Source organism: Schistocerca nitens, chromosome 1 (assembly GCF_023898315.1).
Source record: "Schistocerca nitens isolate TAMUIC-IGC-003100 chromosome 1, iqSchNite1.1, whole genome shotgun sequence".
In the NCBI taxonomy this organism is placed as follows: Eukaryota; Metazoa; Arthropoda; class Insecta; order Orthoptera; family Acrididae; genus Schistocerca; species Schistocerca nitens.
In genome coordinates, this window is record NC_064614.1 from 93,984,404 (window position 1) to 94,008,227 (window position 23,824).

Genomic DNA, 23,824 nt, shown 5'->3' on the forward strand with positions numbered 1-23,824 from the left:
CTCTGCAAGACGCTGGAAGAATTCAGCATTGACAGAAAGACAAGAGCAATCATTCAGGAAACATAAACTGACACAGTCTCCAAGGTTAAATTTATGGGGGATATCTCGGAACCATTTGTAATCCAAACTGGAGTGCGACAGGGTGACGAACTTTCACCATTACTCTTTAATATCATTCTTGAAAAAATCATAAGGACATGGGAAAAAGAAGTCAAAGGAATCCAAATTGGCATTAGAAAAGATAATAGCTTCAATGTGAAGTGTTTAGCTTTTTCAGATGACCTTGCAATCCTCACAAATAATAGAAAAGAAGCCACTAACGCCATAGAGAAGTTACACGAAATTGTACAAAGAACTGGCCTGCAAATCTCAAATGAGAAAACCCAGTACATAGAAAGAGTGCCACAAGACAAATTGCCTATTGTGACAACCCATGGGAAAATCGTACAAGTACCGCATTTTAAGTACCTGGGAGAAATCATCCAGCCATCAGGGATCAACCTAAAGGCCAGTGAGGAAAGAATAAAAAAACTACAGAAAGCATATAAACTCACGTGGAACTATTATAACAAAAAGTCCATATCCATTAACGCAAAATTGAGGCACTACAACACTGTCATACTTCCGGAGGCACTGTATGCATCTGAAACAACACAAATAGGTGGGCAAACTAAAATCAAAGAAATAGAGAAACAAGAAAGGAAAATTCTCAGGAAAATTTTTGGCCCGATACAAGAGCAAGGAATCTGGAAGAAGAGACCAACATCAGAATTATATAAATACACAGACAAGATTACGAATATAATAAGGAAAAGAAGAATGCAGTTCTATGGACATAACCACAGGATGAATGAAAACAGAATTTCAAAGCGAATTCTTAAAGTCATCAACTCAGGCAGGGGAAAAACAAAATGGATAAAAAGAAGTTGAAGAGGACCTCAGACAAGCACACATAACAGTAAACGATGCAGAAAATAGAACTGAATTCAGGAACATCATCAAAAAACATAAATTTGACACCACAACACAGAAGAGTCCAGGATGCAAATCGACAGCGGAGCGAAAGAAACAACACAGTGAACACATGAAGAAAATTTGGGCTCAGAAAAAACATAAACAATCATCATAAAGGAATTCAAGTTCAAACGCTCTCTTAAATGGGAATAATCGAAAATAATAATAATAATAACAATATAATAATAATATGACCCCGTGGAGGCCCGGGAAAAGAATAGGCCTCTGGTATGTTCTGCCAGTCGTAAAAGGCGACGAAAAGAACAAACCACTAATAGGGCTAACCCCCCTTTTAGTGTGATTAGTTGGTTCAGGACAGAACTAATGAAGCCTCGGACAAGCGTTGTCATGGTCGGGGTCGACGTTTGAACCCTATGCCCGTCCACAACGGTAACGACACTGCTACCCACACGGCAAATGATTTAAATCCAAATAGAGGTGTTTTGCAGGATATGCTTCCTGCAACCACTCTAGAAGGAAAACAAAGACAGAGGATGAGATGGTCAGATGAAGTTAACCTACACCTCATGTTCTGTTATTACCAAGCAACAAACTTAGGAACCAACACAACTGGATACAGATCACAAGTATACACAACATTTATTACCAGATACCCAGAATTAAAATTTTTAACAGAACAATGACTAGCTGATCAGATCCGTGTAACAATCAAAAATAACAGGACACCCCAGTCAGAATTAGAAAACACCAAACAACAAGAACAACAAATACTGGAACAAAATAATGTGCAATCAGAAGAAGAAGAAAATGCAGTAATTGACTCAAATGCAGTATTTCAATTGACATCCCAGAGCAAACAAACAAAGAACAACACACATCAATTAAACAATCAGAGGAAAACAAAATCTTAAGACAGCCACCAGAACAAGCACAAATAGAACATGAAGTGACACACATGTTAGATATAGAAGAAAAATTTCAGTTGACATATACAGAATACAAAGACACAAATACAGACATTAGACCATTCTTGCATAGACCACCAAATAACCCACAAGTCGAAACAACAATAACAACTATCAACACAATCATACACAACAAAATAAATGAAAATACAACTATGGAAGAGTTACAACTACTGGTTTATGTAGGAGCACTCACTACACTAAATATACACACTAGGCACAGATCAGAACCAACCAACACACAGAAGAAACCCACAAAACCGGCATGGCAACACAAGCTACAGATCAGAATAGAAAAACTGAGAAAAGTCATTGGACAGCTAACACAATTTATAAGAAATGAAATATCAGACAAAAAACGAAAAAGGTTAGGTAAAATCTCACAACAAGAAGCGATAGAACAATTAGATGAAAAGAAGCAGAAATTACAAGCATTGGCCAAACGACTTAGAAGATACAAAAAAATTGAAAATAGAAGAAAACAAAACCAAACAGTCAACACAAACCAAAAGAAATTTTATCAGAGAATAGATAACACACACATTAAAATAGACAACCCACCAAACATAAGAGACATGGAACACTTCTGGAGCAACACTGCGCCGACGCGGACTCTTCAAGTATTTGCTGCATTAAATAATTATAAAAAACGTTGTTATTAAGCTGTTTTTAAACGTTTACAGTTGTTATAAATATAATCTAAGTGTTGTTAAATTAGTAGGAGTGTTAGTGGAGTATAAAATAAGATTAAACGGGGTAAGAAGCGTATTTTTCTTCTCGCGCCTGTAGCACGAATCCTAGGCCTAATTTCACGCTTGCGAATCGTAAGTAAGCAGTGAATTAAACTTATAGGTAAACGTTTCCTGAGGGTATAAATATAATATAAGTGTTGTTACATTAGTGGAAGTGTTAGTGAAGTGTTAAAGAAGATTAAACGCAGTAAGAAGTTTATTTTCCTTATCGCGCCTATAGCACGGATTTTAGACTTAATTTCAAGCGCGCATATTGTAAGTAAACAGTGACTTAAACTTCAATGTAATCACCAGTTTTTTTATTTAGTAATCTTTCAATGTATTCATATCTGCTTGAATAGTTTCTAGGGTCCTTTGTTTACGTTTTAGTCAGTACTTAAATCAGTTTATACGATTTCTGTTTTTACCATGAGTGAGAAATGTGTGACATGCCGTAGGATCGTTAGTTCCGGGGTGTGGTGTGATGGGTGCTGTAGTTTCTTTCATTGGGGCGAATGTAGTGGCGTGGGAAATGGGGACACAAATGAGGCTCACCAGTGGTATTGTAGGATCTGCAGTAGAGACAGGAAAATACTGGAACAGGAAGGGAAAATTGCAGCTCTTCAAGCTGACTTAGACAAGGCAAGGGAGGAACTGGACAGGTTAAAGAGGGAGAAGGGTGAACAGAGGTGGGAAGTGGCAACAGGTAATAGGGGGAACAGGCAAAGGAGAGCATCAGACAGCTTTGTCATAAATCTTGAAAATAGATTTGACCTGTTGCCTCAGTCAGAATCGGATGAGCCTCATGTAGCTGAAGCCGTAGAAAGGGCACAACAAGCTTTCAAGGGCTTGAAAAAGGTAGGGAAATTTGTAAAGAAAAAGAAAGTTCTGTTGTTAGGTAGCTCCCATGGTAGAGGTGTTTGCCAACTACTGCAGGAAAATCTAGGTCCAGAGTACCAGGTCACAAACTTTTTCAAGCCTAGTGCAGATCTGGGTCAGGTAACAGAGGATGTAGGTTCTTTGTGCAAAGATTTCATGAAGGAGGATGCCTTGGTTATAGTGGGTGGTCCGGGAAATAGCATTGACAGAGACTCTGAACATTCCATAGAGAGTGACCTGGTGAAGATAGCATCAGCAACGAAGCATACGAGTGTGGGATTTGTGTCTGTGTTGAGACACCATGATCGGCCTCATTTGAACTCTTCCGTCAGGAGGGTGAAAACTTGAAGTTGGAGTGGCTGCTTAGGACGGATATAGGGTCCCATATTGGTTTGATTCCTGTGGATACTATCGATAGGTGGGACTACACCAGGCGTGGCCTTCACCTCAATGGGAAAGGGAAGGGAAAACTGTCTGGGTTGATTGCAGAAAACGTAAGGCGGGGCACTGTCACAAGTGGTAAAATACCAGTGGTCACAGGTGTCAGAGGGACGCCTTTTTTAGGATAGGGAAGGGAGAAAGAAAACAAGTTTTAAGAGAGATTGGCAGACACACTCAGTTTGAGAAAACAGATGAACAGGAGTCAGATTTTAGCATACAGATTCCATTTAAACAATGTTTAACAGAAAGTAATCAGAAACTGCTAGTTCATCTTCGCCAAAGCAGTTATAATCACATTAGTATGCAGTATCTTTATTACACCAGAACATTCCGGGACTCAGAAATAAAATTGATGAACTACTCATTTGTATTGATGAAATGAATTCATCTAACCAAATTGACATAATCTGCCTCTCTGAACATCAAGTGACCACTGGCATAGATATGTTAGACATTTCAGGATTTAAGCTAGCTTCCTACTTCTGCAGAGTAGGTATGGATGGAGGAGGAGTTGCCACATTTATTAAAAACTGCCATAAATTCAAGAACATTGACATTAATAAATTCTGTTTAGACCAGCATCTAGAAGCATGTACAACAGAAGTAGAGTTCCATAACAGATCCTATATAATAGTAACTATTTACCGAGCACCTGCAGGAAATTATAATCCATTCATAAATCATCTAGAAGCTCTTTTGGGTTATTTAACAGGAAGAAACAAAGAATTTTTGATTGCTGGTGACTTTAATACAGATTTTCTAATGCAATCTTCCAGTAAACATTTACTGCAGTTAGTAATGTTGTCTTTCAATCTAACTCACACTGTAAACTTTCCAACTAGGATCACAAAATCCTCAAGGACAGCCATTGATAACATTTATATAGACAAATCAAAGGAACAAAATCATATCATAAAACCTGTAGTAAATAGACTATCAGATCATGACATGCAGCTCCTTGTTTTAGATGTAAATTCTGAGCAGATTATCAAGACTGCTAAGTCTTGAGTACAGGAGTGTAGTCAGTCAACCAAAAATTGAGTGTTTTAGAAAACTGATCAAAGATATGAACTGGAAAGATGTTTATAGTGCCCATGACATGAATGAAAAATATAATACATTCATGAACAATGTCAGTACCATGTTTGAAAACGGTTTTCCTCTAAAAGTTACTCAAATTAAACAGAAGTCTATAATAAAACCATGGATTACACAAGGAATAAAGATTTCCTGTAAGACAAAAAGGAAAATGTATCTGTCGACCAAGAATAGCTCCAATACTGATGATTTAGCTAAATACAAGGAATACTGTAAAATATTAAAAAAAGTAATTCAGACATCTAAGCAAATGCACTACGAGAAGAAGATAGCAATGTCAGGGAACAAAATAAAAACAATATGGGATATAGTAAAAGAGGAGACTGGTAGAACCAGAAAGGAACAGGAGCAAATAGCATTAAGGGTAGATGACACATTAGTAACCGATGGGCATAGTGTGGCAAATCTATTTAACAAGTACTTTATATCCATTACTGATAGAATAGGATTGTCAGGATCAGTAAATAATGCCCTTGAATATCTGAAACCAGCCTTTACAAATAGCTTCAGCTACATGAATATGTCACTCACTTCACCAAAAGAAATAACTTCCATAATAAAATCTTTGAAAACAAAGCATTCTAGTGGTTATGATGAAATATCAACAAAGTTAGTTAAGGCATGTTCTTGTGAGTTTAGTACAATTCTAAGTTGCTTGTGTAACCAGTCAATTATAACTGGGACATTTCCAGACTGGCTAAAATATGCAGATGTTAAGCCTCTATTCAAGAAGGGGGATAAAGAGATACCATCAAACTACAGACCGATTTCACTTTTGCCAGCATTCTCAAAAATTTTAGAAAAAGTAATGTACAGGCAGCTTTTCAACCATCTGACCACAAACAACATATTATCAAGAATACAGTTTGGATTTCTGAAGGGTTCTGATATCGAGAAGGCTATTTACACCTACAGTGAAAATGTACTTAATTCATTAAATAACAAATTACAAGCAGCAGGTATTTTCTGTGATTTGTCAAAGGCATTTGATTGTGTGAACCACAACATCCTTTTAAATAAGTTAGAATTCTATAGTGTCACGGGCAGTGCTGCAAAATGGTTCAAGTCATACCTAGCTAACAGGAAACAAAGGGTGTCAGTACAAGACTCACTACATGCAATTCAGAACCTGTAAGAGGTTTCCACCCAGCACATGCATAAAGTATGAAGAAGAGCAGATAGAAGAGGTTGACAGTCTTAAATTCCTGGGATTACAGCTTGATAATAAATTCAGTTGGGAGGAGCACACCACAGAACTGCAGAAACGCCTTAACAAATCCGTATTTGCAATTCGAGTGTTAGCAGACATAGGCGACATAAAAATGAAAAAGCTGGCATACTTTGCCTACTGTCATTCCATAATGTCATACGGTATAATATTTTGGGGTAACTCTTCAAGTCAAACAAAAGTTTTCAGAGTCCAAAAGCGAGTAATACGTATTATTTGTGGAGTAAATTCACAGACGTCCTGTAGAAACCTCTTCAAAGAACTGGGTATACTAACCACTGTCTCTCAGTATATTTACTCCTTAATGAAATTTGTCCTAAATAATATATCTCTTTTTCCAACAAACAGCTCAGTTCATACATACAATACCAGGAACAAAAATGATCTGCACAAAGACTTAAAAGCACTTACTTTAGTTCAAAAAGGGGTCCACTACTCAGGAACACTCATCTTCAATAATTTTCCAGCAAACAAAAAAAATTTAGTTACAAATAAAGATTAATTTAAAAGGAGCCTGAAAGACTTACTAGCGGCCAACTCCTTCTACTCCATAGACTAATTTTTTAATAGAAACAAATGATGTATTGTATATATTCATACTATTAGTACTGTTATTTCAGCTAAAAAAAAAAAAATTACATGTTCCACATCCACGAGGATCTCCTCAGCATGGATCTATGGAACGAAAAACTAATCTAATCTAAGCAACATATGGTCAAACCCGGTACAACATAACAGGCATGCATGGTGGATACAAGCAGAAACAGACACATACAAGATGATACCACAAATGCCTGAAGTGATAATTTTGCAACATGAAGTCACCCGAGCAATTAATTCTACTCACAATTTGAAAGCCCCTGGAAAAGATAAAATAGCAAATTTCTGGCTAAAGAAGTTCACCTCAACACATTCACTTCTAACTAAATTATTTAACAGTTACATTGCAGACCCATACACATTCCCTGATACACTTACACATGGAATAACTTGTCTGAAACCTAAAGATCAAGCAGACACAGCAAACCCAGCTAAATATCGCCCCATAACATGCCTACTAACAATATACAAAATATTAACTTCAGTCATTACACAGAAATTAATGACACATACAACACAGAACAAAATTACAAATGAAGAACAAAAAGACGGTTGCAAAGGAGTACGAGGATGTAAAGAGCAACTGATAATAGATGCAGAGGTGACATATCAAGCTACACTCCTGGAAATTGAAATAAGAACACCGTGAATTCATTGTCTCAGGAAGGGGAAACTTTATTGACACATTCCTGGGGTCAGATACATCACATGATCACACTGACAGAACCACAGGCACATAGACACAGGCAACAGAGCATGCACAATGTCAGCACTAGTACAGTGTATATCCACCTTTCGCAGCAATGCAGGCTGCTATTCTCCCATGGAGACGATCATAGAGATGCTGGATGTAGTCCTGTGGAACGGCTTGCCATGCCATTTCCACCTGGCGCCTCAGTTGGACCAGCGTTCGTGCTGGACGTGCAGACCGCGTGAGACGACGCTTCATCCAGTCCCAAACATGCTCAATGGGGGACAGATCCGGAGATCTTGCTGGCCAGGGTAGTTGACTTACACCTTCTAGAGCACGTTGGGTGACACGGGATACATGCGGACGTGCATTGTCCTGTTGGAACAGCAAGTTCCCTTGCCGGTCTAGGAATGGTAGAACGATGGGTTCGATGACGGTTTGGATGTACCGTGCACTATTCAGTGTCCCCTCGACGATCACCAGTGGTGTACGGCCAGTGTAGGCGATCGCTCCCCACACCATGATGCTGGGTGTCGGCCCTGTGTGCCTCGGTCGTATGCAGTCCTGATTGTGGCGCTCACCTGCACGGCGCCAAACACGCATACGACCATCATTGGCACCAAGGCAGAAGCGACTCTCATCGCTGAAGACGACATGTCTCCATTCGTCCCTCCATTCACACCTGTCGCGACACCACTGGAGGCGGGCTGCACGATGTTGGGGCGTGAGCGGAAGACGGCCTAACGGTGTGCGGGACCGTAGCCCAGCTTCATGGAGACGGTTGCGAATGGTCCTCGCCGATACCCCAGGAGCAACAGTGTCCCTAATTTGCTAGGAAGTGGCAGTGCGGTCCCCTACGGCACTGCGTAGGATCCTACGGTCTTGGCGTGCATCCGTGCGTCGCTGCGGTCCGGTCCCAGGTCGACGGGCACGTGCACCTTCCGCCGACCACTGGCGACAACATCGATGTACTGTGGAGACCTCACGCACCACGTGTTGAGCAATTCAGCGGTACGTCCACCCGGCCTCCCGCATGCCCACTATACGCCCTCGCTCAAAGTCCGTCAACTGCACATACGGTTCACGTCCACGCTGTCGCGGCATGCTACCAGTGTTAAAGACTGCGATGGAGCTCCGTATGCCACGGCAAACTGGCTGAAACTGACGGCGGCGGTGCACAAATGCTGCGCAGCTAGCGCCATTCGACGGCCAACACCGCGGTTCCTGGTGTGTCCGCTGTGCCGTGCGTGTGATCATTGCTTGTACAGCCCTCTCGCAGTGTCCGGAGCAAGTATGGTGGGTCTGACACACCGGTGTCAATGTGTTCTTTTTTCCATTTCCAGGAGTGTAAAACTAAACAAAGATCGCTACACTGCGCATACACTGATTACCAAAAAGCTTTTGATAGTGTACCCCAATCATGGTTACTACAAATATTGAAAATATACAAAGTAGATCCTAAATTGATACAGTTCCTAAACATAGTAATGAAAAATTGGAAAACCACGCTTAATATCCAAACAAATTCAAATAATATCACATCACAGCCAATACAGATTAAGCGTGGAACATACCAAGGAGACTCATTAGGTCCTTTCTGGTTCTGCCTTGCTCTGAACCCACTATCCAACATGCTAAATAATACAAATTATGGATACAATATTACTGGAACATACCAACACAAAATCACACATTTGCTATACATGGATGATCTAAAACTACTGGCAGCAACAAATCAACAACTCAACCAATTACTAAAGATAACAGAAGTAATCAGCAATGATATAAATATGGCTTTTGGAATAGACAAATGTAAGAAAAATAGCATAGTCAAGGGAAAACACACTAAACAACAAGATTATATATTGGATAACCACAGCGACTGCATAGAAGCGATGAAAAAAATAGATGCCTATAAATATCTAAGATACGGACAAAAAATAGGAATAGATAATACAAATATTAAAGAAGAACTAAAAGAAAAATATTGACAAAGACTAACAAAAATACTGAAAACAGAATTGACAGCAAGAAACAAGACAAAAGCTATAAATACTTATGCTATACCAATATTGACCTACTCATTTGGAGTAGTGAAATGGAGTAACACAGACCTAGAAGCACTCAATACACTTACACGATCACAATGCCACAAATATAGAATACATCACATACATTCAGCAACAGGAAGATTCACATTAAGCAGAAAGGAAGGAGGAAGGGGATTTATCGACATAAAAAACCTACATTATGGACAGATATTTTAAGAAAATTCTTTATAGAATGAGCAGAAACCAGCAAAATACACAAAGCAATCACTCATATAAATACATCGCCTACACCACTACAATTTCATATCCACCTCTACAACCCTTTAGATCACATAACATCAACAGATACGAAGAAAGTAAATTGGAAAAAGAAAACACTACATGGGAAGCACCCGCATCATCTAACACAGTCACACATCGATCAAGACGCATCCAACACATGGCTAAGAAAAGGCAATATATATAGTGAGACGGAAGGATTCATGATTGCAATACAGGATCAAACAATAAACATGAGACATTACAGCAAGCATATTATTAAAGATCCCAATACCACAACAGATAAATGCAGACTTTGCAAACAACAAATAGAAACAGTATATCACATCACAAGCGGATGTACAATACTAGCAAATACAGGATACATCAGAAGACATGACAATGTACCAAAAATAATACAACAACAACTTGCCATACAACATAAACTATTACAACAACACGTTCTCACATACAAGTATGCACCACAAAATGTACTGGAGAATGATGAATACAAATTATACTGGAACAGAACCATTATAACAGATAAAACAACAACAACACATAACAAACCTGACATCATACTCACCAATAAAAAGAAGAAATTAACACAACTAATTGAAATATCCATACCCAATACAACAAATATACAGAAGAAAACAGGAGAAAAAATTGAAAAATACATCCAACTCGCTAAGGAAGTCAAGGACATATGGCATCAGGATAAAGTTGACATTATACCAATTATACTATCATCTACAGGAGTCATACCACACAATATCCACCAGTACATCAACGCAATACAGCTACATCCAAACGTATATATGCAACTACAGAAATCTGTAATTATTGATACATGTTCAATTACCCGAAAGTTCCTAAATGCAGTGTAACATATACCACACAGTTAAAAGGAACTCACGCTTGATCAAGGTCCGCGTCACTTTCCATTTTTAACCAGACATAACGTCTGAGAAAGGAAAGAAATAATAATAATTTAGAGTAGTGTGACAAGAAGAAGAGCAATGTAAGTGATATTAATGGCAGATCCAAACGAGAGGAAGTGGTGGGGGTAGAATGTCACACATCTTCTCATGGCTAAATGACCCTTAATTGCCGGCCATAGTGGCCGTGCAGTTCTAGGCGTTTCAGTTCGGAACCGCGCGATTGCTACGGTCGCAGGTTCGAATCCTGCCTCGGGCATGGATGTGTATGATGTCCTTAGGTTAGTTAGGTTTAAGTAGTTCTAGGTTCTAGGGGACTGATGACCTCAGATGTTAAGTCCCATAGTGCTCAGAGCCATTTGAACCATTTTTTGACCCTTAATCAAAAGACTATGGCATGTAACAGGCAGTGCATATTTTACTTACTCATTATTTACTTACTACAAAATGTCTCCCTCGGCGATACTGTTGTACAGGTGATGCAGCTAAAACAGATAACTCCCAAATATATCCGGGATGAATAAGTATTTTAAAGTTATAACAGACAATATGGTGAATTTCTTTATGTTCACAAGAACAGTTTTCGAATTATGACACTGACGTTGGTTTTTTCCTAATGGAACTATATACTTTTTCTGCAGCTTTTGAAAGGAGCTTCTAAGAGAACTTCAACAATACATAAGGCGTGATCAAGAAGTTTCTGCTCGAAGGCCGTACAGTCCGGAATTGGTTTACCAAACAGGGAAAATCGTCAACAGCATTGAGGTAATTACACAACCGACATGCCAGGTTGAAGGTATCCATTTGGGAAAACATCATCTGTAACTGCCTGCTGCACACCCGGATCTGACAGGAATCATCAACCCTTCAAGGCCTTTTTTAAGGAACTGGAGATGTTATATGAGGAGAGATCAGAACTATAGGGCAGGTGTTTGAGTGTCTCCCATTCGAGATGGCATAACTACTGTGTAACGACATTTGCAATACAGGAGCTTGAATTATCATGAAGCAACAGCATCTCTTGTCGCATGTAACTTGGAGCAGCATTTCACAACAGTGGTTTCTAAAAGACACATTGCCCCATACACATTCTTCATTCTCCAAAGGATGCCTACTGCTGTTTGTCCTTCAGCAGCCAAGAAAAGAATAACAGATGTTGGTTCTGTTTTAACAGGTTTGGTAATAACATTGCCACAGTTTGTGTTTCCATATTTACTGCATGCACATCAGAAAGACATGAATGCCAAATTAATCACTTGTCTACATGTCTGTGCTTATATACCTGAATCGGATTCACACAATGTTGCATATACATTGCAGCAACGCCCTTACGCGAATGTTTTTGGCCATCCCTTTTAGCAGGTTTGGGACTCAAGATAAAAACACTGCAAACCACTGTCCCTATATCAGGAGAAAAGTTTCCACAAGCATTTGCCCTATTATACCAATTAAGGTAATAATCACATATGGTTCTTGTGTTTATGTGTGCTCTTTAAGCCCATCAGTCTGTGTTCTGCTGTTGTAGCAACCAGATAACTTGCTCATAAATCTATTGAGACAACCACAATGTATGCAACAGACAAAAAGTGAATATTGTTTATGGAAAATGTCACCACACTATTAGAGCATCATGTCAAACACTGATTATCTGTCCTTGTAAACATCATAAAAAAAGTTCTAGAAACTGGAATATGGAGAATACAATAAACCAAGGAAAAAGAAGAGCAACTGACGGAAGAAATGAGACTATCAGTAGTAACACAAAATGGAAATGTAATTAAGAGGCATCTCAGAAATATGACAGGCATCAACAAAACAAGTGTTCTGCAAACACTAAATTCCATCTCATTTCACCTTCTTCATATTTTTCTGCATCTAAAATTTCTTGGCAATGAATTTTGGAACTGTTTTGGAACTTATTTACAACAAGTGCACATTGATGTGATGTATCTATGTGAAATTTTATATAGGGAAGATGCAGCATTTGCAAACCAAGAACAAATCAACCTTTTCAATATACACTTATTGCCCATTGGAAATCCACACTGATTCAAAGAAGTAGATAAAAACAAGTCTCAGTCTATCAACATTTGGTGCTATTTTTCATGACTGCATCAATGGCCCTCTTTCATTGGGAGAATGTAAATACACTCATGTATCTCGAGTTCTTAAGATATGTTGCTGCCGCAGTTAATGGAAGACATCCCACTGGCCATAATGCAATCAGTGTGGTACTAATATGATGAATGTCCCTCCATTCTGCACATGTAATGACAGATCCTCTCAAGTCAACGTTTAGAGAGCATTGGATTGTTCATTCAGAAAACATAAAAAGGCCTGTACACCTACCAAACTTACTATTATCTGCAGTGAAAATTATACTATGAGGTCTGTTAGGAAACACTGATGACTCCCGAAGGCATGAAATGCCTTATAACACAGGCCTGTGCTGCTGTTAACTCCTGATGAAATTCAACATGCAGTATTGTTTCTCCACAGTCACTTTATAGCATATAGAAATGCTCAAGGTCAACATTTTGAGCACTTGGTATGATAGCTGTGACAAAAAACACACAAACCATACCTGTGTTGCATGTTTGCTTACATTAATTGGTATAACAGAGCAGGCAATTGAGGAACCCCTTCTGACAGAGGGACAGTGATCTGCAGTGCTGTTATCTTGATACTATTTAACCAATTCCCATTGATGTTATGTTGTTGAACTTCCCTTAGCAGCATCTATCAAATTCCACAGAAAATTGTTGGTGCATAAATTCATAGTATTTTTCCATAAGTTTAATAAAGACAACAGATACACATAACAGAGACTTCAGTCATCAATAATATATTCTTCTTCATTGTTTACAATAACCTGCCAATGCTGGGGTAAATTTTTCGATTCCACAACTGCAGAAATCATGGGGTTTTTGGTGAAGAACTTGTCAAGCCACATTCAGAGTGCATTTTTATCAGGAAAGGAAGTTCCTGAAAGGTTGTTTGATAGTGGAAAAGGTGCAAATCTGAGGGCACAATATCAGGCGAATAAGGTGAATGTGGAATGACATTCCCACTCAACTCCTGTATAGTGATGTTTGTCTGTCTAGCTGAACACATGTGGATATTATCGTGGAGTGGCATCACTTCACACAGTCTTCCTGGCCATTGTTTTTGGACTGCATCTCCAAGACGTCTCAACTGTTGACAATAAATGTTATCAGTGATGGTTACACCTCAAAGTGGATATTGTAATTTGGCAACTATAAACACTTGTAAACATCATGAAATTCACCATATTGTTCAATATAACTTGGCTAAAACCACACCTTGAAAAACTGATTCATTCTGGATATATCTGGGGTGGCCAGTTTTTGCTGCTTCATCCTGTAGGAAATTAAGGATCGGTTACGCCACCATACACAGACATTTATCCTTATATCCTCATTACAAAGTTTTTAGCTTCTAGGGATTGAACAATCAGCAATGATCAATGGCATGAGGATGCAAAAGGCATGGAAACCACTGCATTACAGACACACAATGTGCCCACAGGATATGTGGCCTCTTAATTGGAAAAGTGAAACGATGATCTCTCCACTGGCAACATTCTGGAGTAGCCCCCATTCAGAGCTCTGGCAGGAACTGCCAAGGGGAGAGTGACCATGAGAAGAATATTGAATAACTAATGAAAGGGCAACGTTCAGAGTTGGGATGTGTAATGTCAGAAGTCTGAAACGTTAGAAAAGCTAGAAAATCTGAAAATGGAAATGCTAAGGCTCAATATACATATAGTGGATGTCAGTGACATGAAATGGAAAAAAGACCAGGATTTCTGGTCGACAAGTACAGGGTAATATCAAGCAGCAGAAAATGGAATAATGGGAGCAGGATTTGTTATGAATAGGTAAGTAGGGCAAAGAGTAAGTTATTGTGAACAGTTCAGTGATGGAGCTGTTCTCATCAGTATCAACAGCTAACCAACACTGACAATAATAGTTCACATATATATGTTGACATTGCAAGCAGAGGATGAAGAGATGGAAAAAGGATATGAGGATATTGAATGGGCAATTCAACATGTAAAGGGAGATGAAAATACAATAGCCATAGCAGATTGGAATGCAGTTGTAGGGGAAGAAAGGTTTATGGGTTTTGGGCTTGGTAGCACGAATGAGTGAGGAGAAAAACTGAGTTCTGCAATAAATTTCAGCAAGTTATAGCAAATACTCTGTTCAGGAATCAGAAGAGCTGGTGCTCTATGTGGGAAAGCCATGTAATATGTGAAGAGTCCAGTTAGATTACATCATGGTCAGGCAGAGATTCCGCAATTGATACTGGATTGTACGGTGTACACCAGGGCAGATATAGACCCAGATCACAATTTAGTAATGATGATGAGTAGGCTGAAGTTTAAGAGACTAGCACGTAGAATCAATGTGCAAAGAAGTGGGATATAGAAGTACTAAGGAATAAAGAGATATGCTTGAAAGTTCTCTGAGGCTATAGATATTGCATATAATGAATAGCTCAATAGGTAAATCCGTTGAAGAAGAATGGACATCTGTAAAAAGTGCAGTCACAGAAGTTGGAGTGAAAACCATTTTGTATGCATGTTAGAAATTGTGACCAGGAAAGAAGAAAGCCAAATGGGGCATTGAGACAGTTTTTCAAGACTCAAGGAAGCAAACCTCTTCCAGTTGAGCTAGGGATATTGCAAGAGCTTTGCTGGACCTTCTCGTTATGGGCTGGTCAACAAAGCCCTCTGTAGGCAACAATTTGCAGAGAACGACTTGTGCTGTTGAGGTGTAACATGTCATTCATAGAATGAGATGTTCTGCGTCCTTGATATCCATGGACTGACAAAAGATTTTTGTGGGTTAAGGTAGTTTATTAAATAGGAAGCACTCCACTTTCAGGAGGCTTTCTGATGGTCTGTGCAAGTGGAGTTGAACTGGTCCTGTGTTATCAGTGATGTGGGCTGCCACCTGTCACTTCTACCAGCTGGGTGGAGTCGTTTGCTCCTTGGGGCCATGAGGGAAAGGCATGGAGTGCACATGACCTCCATGACACCAAATAAATCATGATGGCATTGATGTTCTGTTTTTATTGTATTATTGTTCCGAGTCTCATGTGAGATGGACACATGACAACATCTAGCTGGAATGTAACTCATTTATAGTAGATTCATTAAGAGAAGTTGAGCTGTACATTATAGGAAACACATTTAGTTCAACTTCTCTAAGTGTGTTATTCCACTGAAATAAGGGAAGTCTCTTTCAGCATCTACAATGCAACAATCGAAGTACATGGGGGAGAAATTGTGACATGGTTCAAGTGTACTGGATAACAGGACCCTTGCAGCATTGGTATTGTACAGTGACCATGAGAAAAAGTAAGAGAATCCTCTTCACTTAAAACTTCCGGGCTGACAGGCCGTGGTGGAAGTATAAAACTCTCCCCTGACGTTTCGTCTCCGGCTGCGGGAGACATCCTCCAACGTACCTCCGAGGATGTCTCCCACAGTTGGAGACGAAACATCAGGGGAGAGTTTTATACTTCGACCATGGCCTATCAGCCCGAAAGTTTTAAGTGAAGACAATATCGGCTGTGAAAGCTTAAATTGTATGATAATAGCATCCTGAAACTTAGTAAGATGCAGAAGTTATGGGCTGACTACCGGACAGTTTCAATGGTCTATTCCTTTCTTACACCCCCAATAGGGAAATAAGACCAAGGAAACATTCCACCATTATCATGTCCAATGCGGTAATCTGTCATGGCATCCTAATTTGTCGATTAGTCAGGAACTGGTAGGAGCTGCTACAGCCTTTCATCCCAACGTGAAAACTGAACAACACTGAACACAGTGACCTCACATCATTATTCCCTACCCCACGTAACATACAACATGAAGGATTTAATCGCTTCTTATCCAAGAGGTCCAGACTTGCCAATGACACATGTGCCCCTGTGTGTAACAAAAATCTATTCCTGTTAGTATTTACAATGTCTACTTCACAACACTCTGTCTCTGCATACATTTTCGTAGCACTGGAATTTGCTGGGAATACTGTCTTATGGATCTGGAGTTCCCACTGGTGTTTAACGATTGATTATTCTGCCTCTGCCCATTTTGTCTTCCATTGTTTACAATCTTGCTGCTGGAGCCCCACCACGCCCTATTTTGTACACTGCGGTTCGCATCACTACCTCTGGATATGCCCCTGACATCCACATCTGTAACACCTTATATCAGCAGAGAACACACCTCTTTATCCCCTACTCTCTTTACTACCTCTATCTCTCTGTGGCTATTTGGACGGCAGCAGCCAGGTCCTTTGGGGATCCTGCCTGTACCTTCCTTGACATATGGGGTGGCAATCCCCTTAGAAAAGCATTCAGTGCCCTACATTCCACCTCCTGGAGAATAACTTTGTATACTTCATCATTCTCCTTCAACTCGAATGTATTCACATTAATTTTTCTTATTTTGCTGACAGACTTTTTACTGATTTGTTCTGTCTCTGCAATACCGCACTCAACTGTACCAGAAAGAATCTTGAGCTAGTTTGCTCTCTTTTACTGTTGTTCAAGACCCTCTCTTAGTTGCTCCAATGTAATAACATTCATCAACCCTGTGTGGTAACAGACAAATGCCTTTGCTTCCCCTGTCAAACGCAGCTTCCTCATCTGCAGTAACTGTTCATCCATCCAGAAACCCAGCCTTGTGGCTGCCACTAGGTCAGTTACACTGATAATACAAAACATTAGGGCCACCTGCTTAATAGCTTATTTGTCAGCCTTTGGAACGAAATACATAACTGATTCTGCATATCAGGGATCCAACAGTTTGTTGGTAGGTTCGTGGATGTATGTGGCATTAGATGTCTATGCACAGCTCATACAATTTACGTAAATAAAGGGACCATTGATTTGCAAAAGCGGTGGTGGTGCCCGAAAGTGACCCACATGGGTTCCATAGAAGTTACATCAGGTAACTTTGTTCACTGAGACATCAATGTGAGTTCACTATAATGCACTTCAAGCCACTTCAGCACAGTTTTGACTAAAAGTCACAGACAACTATAACGCTGAAAGATAGCTTCACCCTCAGGGAAAACATCAAGCATGAAGGGATGTAGGGGGTTTGCAGCTATCAATGTGTCTTCAGTTACCAACACAGGTTTCATGCAAGTGCAGGAGAATGTCTTCCATAGAATAATACTGCTCCAATCAGTTGGTGTCCATGGCACACTAAACATTTCAAGCTGCTGCTCACCTCAATGACAGTGTTCATGGAGACGAGTGACCTAGTGTAAAAAAATGTGATTCACCCAAAGAGCCAACATGTTTCTATTAATTTACAGTTGAATCTTGATGGTCTCGTGCTGACTTCGACCTAACACTGTAATTGATGATGTCGTTGGGTCAAAGTGTGAACATATAGGGGTGATCTGATGCAGAGTTCCATTTTCAACAATGTACAATGAATGGTGTGCTGTGAAACACTTGTGCGTGCAGAGATGGCGTGCAGAGATGACACAGATCACTATATATCCTACTTCACAGAGCAAACAAGTCTCCAAACCCTATGTTCTGTGAAGAATTGTGGACATCCAACCATTTAGCGCCTAGTGGTAGTTTCACGGTCCTATCTCTTTCCGTAGGTTGTCATGACAGTAATGCATGATCATTTGACCAGCCTCACCATTTTCGAGATAATCGTTCACAGGCTCTGTGTAATAATAACCTGCCCTTTGTATAAGTCACTTATCTCAAGAGATTTCCCCATTTTCAGCCCATATCTTCACTAGGGTGATCCCCCATTCGTGACTGCTCTGCTTACACACTTTTTTTTTTAATCGCATCGTGTGCCCATAATGTCACCAGGTAGCATCCAACATTGCAGTGGGCAGAGGTCATAATGTTTAGGCGTATCAGTGTATAAATGACAGCACATCCTCCACTGACTTGCCCGAAAAGAGAGTAACTAAACTGGCAGCAGCTGAATCTAATGGAGTGGTCAAACTGGTCAAAGCCATATCCTCTCTCACAGCAACTAGTTGCCTAAGCATTTCTGTGTTGTGGTTTTTGTTGTTGTTGTTGTTATGGTCTTCAGTCCTGAGACTGGTTTGATGCAGCTCTCCATGCTACTCTACCCTGTGTAAGCTTCTTCATCTCCCCGTACCTACTGCAACCTACATCCTTCTGAATCTGCTTAGTGTATTCATCTCTTGGTCTCCCTCTACGATTTTTACCCTCTACACTGCCCTCCAGTACTAAATTGGTGATCTCTTGATGCCTCAGAACATGTCCTACCAACCGATCCCTTCTTCTAGTCAATTTGTGCCACAAACTCCTCTTCTCCCCAATTTTATTCAATACCTCCTGATTAGTTATGTGATCTACCCACCTAATCTTCAGCATTCTTCTGTAGCATTTCTGTGTTATCTGTCTTTAAAGTGTGCTACCTGATTTATCAATGACTTAAATGCCTCCCGCTTGGAAACGCTCTGTATCTAAAGTGTGCTACCTGATTTATCAAAGACTCAAATGCCTCCCCCTCGGAAACACTCTGTGTCTCGAACTCTGACATAGTGGAACTCTTAGCCATCAAGCCACAACAATGACAAAAGGAAAAGTAAACAGTACAAAAAAAAAGACAAAATACAAACGCACAGAGATAACAACACAATATCTGCAATTGTAATATTAACACATAAATTCCACACTTCATGCCTAATGATAAGCCATTCTGACTCAGTACACTATATAGCAAAATAGTCATAGCAATTGCACGTGTGATATTCAATTGGTGCTGACTCAGCACATGGTGTGCTGCGGCCTAATAGGTTACACTGCGTGCACTTCACTAGCTGTGAATAATGTTCTCTTGTGTTCCTGAGGAATTGCAATAAGTCGGCTGGTTCCTCCAGCTTCATAAATTCCACCTTCAAGTTCTTATGACAGTCCTGCTTCCTGTTCATCTCTTTTGCTCACAAATCACAAATATGAAAAAACAATCAAGCCTACTAATCCCAGTGCAGATTCTCACTGCCACTCACTGTGGCTGGAGACATGGTCCAGGATTCAGCTACAGACATTTATATCGGCAGTGGTTGATGTCACAGCACTCACTTTTGTCACCATTTGTGGAGGTGACAGGCGCCTCTGACACCACTTGTAGTGGTCAGAAGTGGAAGATCTTTATGATAGGTGGTGCAACTGAGTTGTCAGTGGTCAGGACGCAGTAATTCACTATCCTGGGCAGTAAGGCAGTGATGCCAGATTGTTGACTGACATATTATCATGAAAACAGCATTATTAAAATTCACTTTATTGCATAGTAAACTACAACAGTCACAATGACACATCACAGGTGTAAGCTGTGCACAGTCGGTAAGAACTTGCTGCTATCAGCAAGATGTTTGTTGTCATTGGCAGCTTGCAGTGCCTCTCAGCCAGTGGAATTATGAACCAGCAATGTGGCAAGGCTACTAACGCCTGTAGCAGATGGCAACCCACAGCGGCTGATACGCAAACTAAAGACAGTCACACAGCTGAACATGTGGCATGCCAGGGTGTGCAGAATCATGCCGTGGACCCAGTCTGGAAGAGGTGGCTCTCAGTGCCTGCCCTCACAAGTGGAGGCGGACAGCACTAGAGTTTGCCCACACGAGTGAAAGTGGTTGAGCAGCTGCAGAATCCCAGGCTTGAAACATAGACAGCCATGGCAGGAGGATACCAGCGCCTGGAAGTAAGTCTTCTGGTGGCTCACTGGTTGAAGGCAGTACATTGCAGTATCACACTTAGTGCAGATGGTAGGCTCACAACTAATAGAGACTCAGCAGGTTAATCAGTTCTACTGAAATTATGTGGCTGAAATGAATGACTGCGCTTTATAACTAATTATTGCAGCACAAACGACATCACACTGAGCCTGATAAAATCTTGATTAACATTGAGCCTAATCTGCTGTTGATGTCGTACCTCACGTAGTTTACAATAACCGGAACATGAGTAACAAGCATTGTTTAAAACAGCAATTTCTTTTCTTTTTACAATGAAAAATGAATTGGTATTCCATAAAAAGTTACAGAACCTGGATTTAGAAATCATTATAATTACTTCAGAATAATAAACATGTCAATGTGTGGGGAATAAAACTTGTAGACGGAGACCACGATATGAATACAGTAAGCAGATTCACAAGTATGTAAGCTGCTGCAGTTATTTGGGTAGGATTGCACAGGATAGAGCAGCAAAGAGAGCTGCATAAAACCAGTCTTCGGACTGAAGATCACAAGAACAACAACAACAACAACAAATCAGGTTCATGATGATGTACACACAATTTCATTGATGTTCATACTTATTGGATATTTGCGTTTAAGTAGGACACTTAGTGAAATTCGAAAATGTTTGCAATGAAAAATAGGGGTCGCTATGCTTTTGCATTTGATGCCTATAAATAATATGTTGCTGTGTATGAAATTTAGCTATCATATTGAATTTTCCTTTAGACTTAGGTGGAGATCTCTTTCTATCACTAACCTCAAGGAAATTGATCTTGTGTAACACACTCATTTGCAATCTCGTGTGCCAGTGATAAGGCCAGAATGAAATATCCATAACATTCCTCACATTTCATAAACAGGTTGAGGTACTGAAACGTGATTTTCGCAAGTGATAGCACGCAAGGAAGAGAGTATTTTGCCATATAGTTTTCAAGCAAAACTTCATTATTTACTGTGTTATTCCAATAACTGCAGACTTTTTTGATGAAAGAATGAAATTTTTAAGAGCCACCGATGACTGGAGAAAAGAGAAATGCTATGGGTTTTGGAACAACATAAGTGAAGACATTACACATTTATTTTTGTACTGTGTTTTTTTCTTAAGCTATTGATCTTACTTGTTCTCAGTTCCTCACTTAATTAAATTAACAACACTGTTTCAGAATTCTCCTACAACTGTGTCTGCACAGTATGTTAATGAGGTGGTGATGTGTAAACTCTGCTGTGTTTTGGCTAAAGAAGCACTTTTTAGAATGGCAAAGAGGGAAATGATGGTTTTACTCAAAATTTGCCACTCATGACGTTTCTCTGAAAAGTTACAAATGGTTCACAAGTCTGGCAAAAATAAATCATTGCTTCTTTTATATTTTCAGCACAATTCTTTTCAGATACTAAACAAAGCAGACATGGCAATAGATCTATTTGGATGGTCACCATGCAGGTGGGGGGAAGGGGGGGGGGGGGGTGGAGGGGCTGCACTTAATATTTACAAAAAATTTGAGCAAAGGCTTCAGTTAGAACAGCACTTGCCTTCCAGCACACAGACTGCCTGCCTACAACCCCCATCACTACCGCTCCCCCAATGCCTGTCCTGCCGAAGGCACATCTACTGGCCACATTATTCTGCGTGCACTCTATAAACAGTTCACTCCTTATTTTACTTTGTCTGGGCAGTCTTTGTTTGTCCTGCTTCCATGATGCTCTTGCATTAACTGTGATGGTGTTTTTATTTTATACAGCTATGCAACGTAAAATAGTTGCTGCGCAACATTTGAGACAGTGTAAGGGACTTATGCTCATTATTTTTTGTGGGGCTGTTGTATTAAGGGACGGTCTTTACTGGATACAGAAAATATTTTATTGTATTTGCTATCTGTCCATTCATTTAGCATGTCAGGGGGTTGGAAAATCTCTCGACTATATATTTCTACTGCTTCTAGTGAGTTGAGTTTTGTGCCTGAGGGTTGTCCATGACAGATCATGAGATCTTTATTGATGTTTGGAAGGCTGCGTTTCCTGTCACAAAGGTGAATGGCCATTCCAGATTTATGATGTACATTTAAATGTTAAGTTGGCATGTGTTCATCGCATTGTATGGTAAATGATCTGCCTGTCCTATCTACATAAAAACTGGGACAGACAGGGCATGTGATCTTGTAACAACCTGGTTGTGTATGTTTGTCAAGTTGGTTGCAACTGTGAGGACGGACAGGTTTCATTTTATTTTTTTGCGTAATAGCCCATATCTTTTGAACTGACTTGCAGTTTCATAAGAGGCTCTCGCAATGAGTAGAATATTCAAATATTTTTTGGGGGTTAGAGTCTGTTGGTAACAAGTATTAAATTATTAATTTTTCTAGCTTGTTACACTTATGATCATCCTGAGATTTTTGTCACGTTCATGTAACTCTGTTTGGAAAGGGTTTAGCCTGTTTTGGTATTAACAATACAGCCTAAAAAACTACTATTATATCTTCATACAAACAAGTGCAATTCATCTTTTTTATGTGATGTCAGTGGATTTTAACATAAATTAATCATCAGAGACTGTATTTTGTAACAAAAAACAAACACAGGACCCCTTTCAAACACACACAACTTCAGGTTAGACTTCAGAACTACAAGTTCCTTCTTTAGAGAGGAGAGGGTGATTGGAAGGGGAAGATTAAAAGGAAAGGCAGGCCACTAGTGACCTGCTCTTCCTATTTAACGTTCCCCAACACATCCCTCTCTCCTCCCTCATGAACGTACCAGTAGTTCCGGAAGCCAGGTAGTGTTTCTCTTTTACTTTTATGTGGATCTATCGGTAGGACTACACACTTTGCCTACTGAAGGTAAATTCTAGTCAGCAGTTCTGTCTCATGATTTACAAGTTTTCTCAACTGAAGTTTCCTTTGACAAACTGGAGTCAATGTTTACCTATTACACAGACAAAATAATGCAAAAAACCACTACTGATATTGTTTATCATCTATGAAAGGAGCAAAATCAGTTAAGAAACTAACAAGGAAAGTATTTGCATTGAACATGCACATCTGTAGAAATTTTTATTACAGGACCATTATGTACCTCTCAATGAGCTGGTGAGTGTCATTTTTCTGCAAGACTGCAAACATGCTCTAGATTTCACTGCAGAAGCCAAATGTAAAGCTGATATCTGAACTATAAATGC

The 23,824-nt window shown here is 39.8% G+C and overlaps 1 protein-coding gene across 11 annotated transcripts in view; it reads right to left on the bottom strand.

Annotated features, from left to right (window-relative positions):
- LOC126241561 (uncharacterized) overlaps positions 1–23,824 on the bottom strand; it is a 296,723-nt gene that overhangs the window by 145,108 nt on the left and 127,791 nt on the right. Inside the window, exon 9 of one of the 11 annotated variants that reach the window (XM_049948025.1) lies at positions 13,733–14,053. The exons of 9 other annotated variants lie outside the window; for them this stretch is intronic. In XM_049948025.1, coding sequence (XP_049803982.1) covers positions 14,050–14,053 — 4 coding nt within the window. In that variant the 3' untranslated portion in view covers positions 13,733–14,049. Of the gene's footprint in view, positions 1–13,732; positions 14,054–20,500; positions 20,607–23,824 lie in introns of those variants that run through there. One more of the 11 variants, XM_049948019.1, reaches the window with a different exon arrangement.